At 49.0% G+C, this 6274-nt stretch overlaps 1 protein-coding gene across 1 annotated transcript; it reads right to left on the bottom strand.

Annotated features, from left to right (window-relative positions):
• Nucleotides 1–5708: 5708 nt before the first annotated feature.
• LOC145799751 (uncharacterized) lies at nucleotides 5709–6059 on the bottom strand. Its single transcript, XM_082889382.1, has one exon. It carries the CDS (start codon nucleotides 6057–6059, stop codon nucleotides 5709–5711), a length of 351 nt encoding a protein of 116 aa, XP_082745508.1.
• Nucleotides 6060–6274: the final 215 nt, after the last annotated feature.

Here is a 6274-nt window from a genome sequence, read left to right as displayed (position 1 = left end):
TCTCAAGCTCAAGATAAGTATCTAATAATAGTTAATGGAGTCTTGGAAGTAGACATATAGCATTAAAAACAAGTGATGTTTCGAGACTACAAAATAATTTTGATTTAAACTGATATCTGTCAAATTTTTTAGTAGTATTAAATGGAAATCACAATTATGAATTTTTGTTATTCTAATTAATAAAAGAAGAAAAAGTCATTGTGGAATTATTAAATGATGCATTGGGAGTTGCAAACCACAAGAATAGTTGCCTACACATCACAACTTTCAAATTATCTAATGCATGCTGGAACATTTGTAATTTGTCCAATACCTAGGGCTTACAGTCAAGTAGGGAACAAACTCATAATAAGAAAAAAAGATGCATACAGTCAAGCAGGGAACAAACTAATTTCACACCATGCAAAATAACAAAATTGGCAAGAACAAAACTAGATCCAACATCGAAAAATGAAACAAGTTAATCACGTTTAACAATACACAATACAACAAACCAAGGGATTATAATGTACCTCTATTGAGACTGAAGGGACAAATTGAATTTTGAATAGAAAACATAATTGGAAATTCTATATATTCCAGTTTGTGAAGGTAACCTCCTCAACCTACTTTCTTTGATATTGTAGTAACATTCATAGACAGATGTCGTAAAAATTCTATGGGGTATTAAAACAATAACCAAAAAAACAAAAAGGAGAAGATAAAAGAGCAAGGCAAGGCAGGGCAACAGGGCTAATAGCTAATATTTCATACTTCCCAGCATATTAAAGAGGTCAGCACACTTTGCTCATCGGCTCAATGGATAACACGTGAAGCTTCAAAAGAACTACAGCAAGGAAATTGTACGGGGGATAAGTATTCGATAACGCCCGTACTCCTTGCGTCCAAGCTCCGCTTTTATTCGATTAACTTGCGAACACAACAACGGTGAGCTACCTGGCGGTGTGTTGCCGGAAAACCCCTCCGACGGTCAAGTTAGCACACACTCAGAGAGAGAGAGAGAGAGAGAGAGAGAGAGAGAGAGAAAGAAGTTGGATCAATGTTAAAGTTTCTCTCACCAACTGATGTTCCATCCCCAGCATGGGAGGCATAGTCACGTTTACATACCTTTTGCGTGTGCCGCTGCATCCATTCACCTTTTGACGCATGGACCTGCTCCCCTATCCTACTTTCCCATGTGTCAGTGCAAATACAGCTAAACACCACCTAACCAAACTGCCAAATGGCGTTGGTGCGAACGAACAGCCTGGCGGCGCTGCCTCATCTTCCTACGACCGTATTACTTCCGGGACATTAAATGCTTCGAGCCGAGCTCCGTTATGATCGAGCTTAGCAGCCCCCCGTAATGACTGAGCACTTGCTTGGCTGGCCGGTCTGCGGAGGATCTTCCATGCCAATCTCAACGAGCAAACAATGCGAACCGGGCTAGCAGAGAAGTTATCCCAGCCAAATCGGACCTGGGCTTTAACCGAGCGCACTGCACCTGGATTGTCCCAGCCCAGCTCTGCCCAAACATGCTTGGACCAATTTTAGCCCGTTTATTACCACGCTCCAAAGCCAGATTATGAAGTCTCCCTCATAATTGCCCCTTAATTCCGTTCGCATTTGCGTGACCGGAATTACATTACAAGGCCGGGCTAGACTTTTTGCTCGGTGGTTCACTTTGCTCGGTTTAGAAACCTCAAAGTTGACAAACAAAGTCAGCTCGTCAACTCGCTTCTTGGCGAGTAAAATCAGCTCAGCAACTTCCTGGTCGAGCAAAATCAACTTGGCAAGGACCTTCAAAGTTAGTGAGGAAAGCCAGCTCAGCAACTTGATTCTTGGCGAGCAAGATCAGCTCAGCAAAGAACTCCAAGGTCAACAAGCAAGGTTAGCTTGACGATTTTCTTCTTGACGAGCAAGACCAGCTCGGCAAGAAACTCCAAGGTTGGCAAGCAAGGTCAGCTTGGTGACTTTTTTTTTGGCGAGCAAGATCAGCTTGGCAAGGAACTCCAATGTCGGCGAGCAAGGTCCACTCCGCGACATGCTTCTAGGCGAGCAAGATAAGCTCGGCAAGGAACTCCAAGGTCGGCGGGCAAGGTCTACTCCACGAATCGCCTCTTGCCTCTTGCCATGCAAGATCAACTCGGCAAGGAACTCCATGGTCGACGAGCACGGTCTGCTCGGCGACTTGCATCTTGGCGAGCAAGATCAGCTCGACAAGGAACTCCAAGGTTAGCGAGCAAGGTCAGCTCCACGACTTGTTACTTATCAAGTAAGATCATCTCGACTAATAACTCCAAGGTCGGCGAGCAAAGTCAGCTCGGCGATGTTCTTCTTGGCGAGCAAGATCAGCTCGGCAAGGAACTCCAAGGCCGGCGAGCAAGGTCAGCTCGACGACTTGCTTCTTGGCGAGCAAGATCAGCTCAGCAAGGAAGTCAAAGGTTGGCAAGCAAGGTCAGCTCCGCGACTTGCTTCTTGGCGAGAAAGATCAGCTCGGCAAGTAACTCCAAGGTCTGCGAGCAAGTTTCACTCGGCGACCTCCTTCTTGGCGAGCAAGATTAGCTTGGCAAGGAACTACAAGGTCGGCGGGCAAGGTCCGCTCGACGAGTTACTTCTTGGCGAGAAAGATCAGCTCGGCAAGGAACTCAAAGCTCGGCGAGCAAGGTCAGCTCGACGACTTGCTTCTTGGCGGGCAAGATCAGCTCGGCGTGGAACTCAAAGGTCGGCAAGCAAGGTCAGGTCGGTGACTTTCTTCTTGGTGAGCAAGATCAGCCCGGCAAGGAACTCCAAAGTCGCGAGCAAGGTCCGCTCGGCGACTTGCTTCTTGGCGAGCAAGATCTGCTCGGCAAGGAGCTCCTTGGTCAACGAGCAAGGTCGGCTCGGTGACTTGCTTCTTGGCGAGCAAGATTAGCTCGGCAAGGAACTCTAAGGTCGGCGAGCAAGGTTAGCTCAGGGACTTTCTTCTTGGCGAGCAAGATCAGCTCAGCAAGGAACTCCATGGTCGAGGAGCAAGGTCAGCTCGGTGACTTTCTTCTTGGCGAGTAAGATCAACGCGACAAGGAACTCCATAGTCGACGAGCAAGGTCCTCTCGGCGACTTACTTCTTGGCGAGCATGATTAGCTCGGCAAGGAACTTCAAGGCCAGTGAGCAAGGTCAGCTCGGCGACTTTCTTCTTGGCGAGCAAGATCAGCTCGGCAAGGAACTCCAAGGTCGCGAGCAAGGTCTGCTCGGTGACTTGCTTCTTGGCGAGCAAGATCAGCTCAGTAAGGTACTCCATGGTCAATAAGCAAGGTCAGCTCGGCGACTTGCTTCTTAGCGAGCAAGATCAGCTCGGCAAGGAACTCTAAGGTCAGGGAGCAAGGTCAGCTCGGCGACTTTCCTCTTGGCGAGCAAGATCAACTCGGCAAGGAACTCCAAGGACGGGGAGCAAGGTCAGCTCGGGGACTTTCTTCTTGGCGAGGAAGATCAGCTCAGCAAGGAACTCCAAGGTTGGTGAGCAAGGTCAGCTCAGAAACTTGCTTCTTGGCTAGCAAGATCAGCTCGGCAAGGAACTCCATGGTCGACGAGCAAGGTCAGCTCAGTGACTTTCTTCTTGGCAAGTAAGATCAGCTTGGCAAGGAACTCCATAGTTGACGAGCAAGGTCCGCTCGACGACTTACTTCTTGGCGAGCAAGATTAGCTCGGTAAGGAACTTCAAGGTCGGTGAGCATGGTCAGCTCGGCGACTTTCTTCTTTGCGAGCAAGATCAGCTCGGCACTGAACTCCAAGGTCGCGAGCAAGGTCTGCTCGGTGACTTGTTTCTTGGTGAGCAAGATCAGCTCAGCAAGGAACTCCATGGTCAATGAGCAAGGTCAGCTCGGCGACTTGCTTCTTGGCGAGCGAGACCAACTCGTCAAGGAACTCTAAGGTCAGCGAGCAAGGTCGGCGAGCAAGGTCAGCTCGGCGACTTTCTTCTTGGCGAGCAAGATCAGCTCGGCAAGGAACTCCAAGGTCGGGGAGCAAGGTCAGCTCGGGGACTTTCTTCTTGGCGAGCAAGATCAGCTCAGCAAGGAACTCCAAGGTTGGTGAGCAAGGTCAGCTCGGCAACTTGCTTCTTGGCGAGCAAGATCAGCTCGGTGACTTTCTTCTTGGCAAGTAAGATCAGCTTGGCAAGGAACTCCATAGTCGACGAGCAAGGTCTGCTCGGCGACTTACTTCTTGGCGAGCAAGATCAGCTCGGCAAGGAACTTCAAGGTTGGTGAGCATGGTCAGCTCGGCGACTTTCTTCTTGGCGAGCAAGATCAGCTCGGCACGGAACTCTAAGGTCGCCAGCAAGGTCTGCTCGGCGACTTGCTTCTTGGTGAGCAAGATCAACTCAGCAAGGAACTCCATGGTCAATGAGCAAGGTCAGCTCAGCGACTTGCTTCTTGGTGAGCAAGATCAGCTCGGCAAGGAACTCTAAGGTCAGCGAGCAAGGTCAGCTCGGCGACTTTCTTCTTGGCGAGCAAGATCAGCTCGGCAAGGAACTCCAAGGTCGGGGAGCAAGGTCAGCTCGGTGACTTGCTTCTTGGTGAGCAAGATCATCTCGGCAAGGAACTCAAAAGTGGGCGGGCAAGGTCCGCTCCGTGACTTGCTGTTTGGCGGGCAAGATTAGCTCGGCAAGGAACTCCATGGTCGATGAGCAAGGTCCGCTTGGCGACTTACTTCTTGGCGAGCAAGATCAGCTCGGCAAGGAACTCCAAGGTTGGTGAGCAAGGTCAGCTCGGCGGTTTTCTTCTTGGCGAGCAAGAACAACTCGGCGACTTGCTTCTTAGCAAGCAAGATTAGCTCGTCAAGGAACTCAAAGGTCGGCGAGCAAGGTCAGCTCGGCGACTTTCTTCTTGGCAAGCAAGATCAGCTCGGCAAGGAACTCCAAGGTCGTGAGCAAGGTCCGCTCGGCGACTTGTTTTTTAGTGAGCAAGATCAGCTTGGCAAATAACTCCAAGGTCGACGACCAAGGTCCGCTCGGCGACTTTCTTCTTGGTGAGCAAGATCAGCTCGACAAGGAACTCCAAGGTCGGCGAGCAAGGTCAGCTCGGCGACTTGCTTCTTGGCAAGCAAGATTAGCTTGGCAAGGAATTCTAAAGTTGATTAAAACCATTAACAAACCTCTTTCCGAGTAAAATTCATTCGACAAGGAATTCCAGAGTTGATAAAATCATCAACAAACCTCTTGCCGAGCAAAATCCGTCTGGCAAGGAATTCCGAAGTTGATCAAAACCATCAACAAATCTCTTGCCGAGCAAAATCCACCCTGCAAGGAATTTTGATCTTTTCGCCAAAATGATTGTTAGTTGCCTGTTGGACCGCACTAAATCTGCTTGGCGAGACAAAAATACAACAATTCTCAAGAAAATGGTCTACTTGTTTCATTGTGCCAATGGCCAAAAGGGTTACAAAAATAGAACTAAGAACAAAACTTTAGATTGACAGAGTTTGATGTTCTAAAAATGGATCGGCCGTTTACATTCCGCGAGTTTTATGTCCCTTTTCCTCAGCCTTCTTATAGACGTCTTCCAAAAACCGAACTCCTTGTATCTCTTCCATGGTGGTTTGCATAGCCATCGTCTTGTCCGACTACATGAACCTTTCGCACTGCTCTCTTATTCTCTACAATCGGACTTGTTGTCACGGTAGCTGCGGCTGCATCGTCTTCGACTCGGATGTGCTCATTAATGTGTTGCATGAGTGATTCCATGGTTGGCGTTTAATTCATTGTGAGCGAGTCTCTCAGTCGATGTCCAACTGGAAGACTGTGTTTATATTGAGTGATTGCAAGGTTGGTCGGGCAATCGAGGATCTCATTGAAAGTCTTCCAATACTTAGTGTTATACGCCTTCAAAGAGTTGCCTGGCTCCATCTTTACTGTCAAGAGATGGTCAATTACCTTGGGCATTTTAGCATTTGTCTTAAATCTTGTGACAAATGCCTCTGCCAACTGTTGCCACCCCTCGATGCTCTCCTCCGGCAGCCTCTCGAACCATTTTAGGCCCAACTCGCCCAAACTCGGTGGAAAAACAAGACATATGAGCGCATCGTTTCGCCTGTGCCCAGCCATAACCTACCGGAAGTGGCTTACGTGCATATATGGATCAGTCTTTCGGTCATAGAGCGTGAACTTTGGTTGACGGAACCCAGGGCGGAGTGATGTGTTCTCGATCTCTATGGAAAAAGGGGTGGCACTCAGCCTTGCCAACTCTCTGTCTGGTGGTGCGCGTGCCACCAAGCGTGGTTGTGGCATGGTGACCTTTTCACTGGCTCGCCCTCTAGGGA

The sequence above is a fragment of the Camellia sinensis genome, chromosome 9 (genome assembly GCF_055761805.1).
Source record: "Camellia sinensis isolate YWXY chromosome 9, ASM5576180v1, whole genome shotgun sequence".
Lineage (NCBI taxonomy): Eukaryota > Viridiplantae > Streptophyta > Magnoliopsida > Ericales > Theaceae > Camellia > Camellia sinensis.
This window is presented reverse-complemented; position numbering and strand designations above follow the sequence as displayed.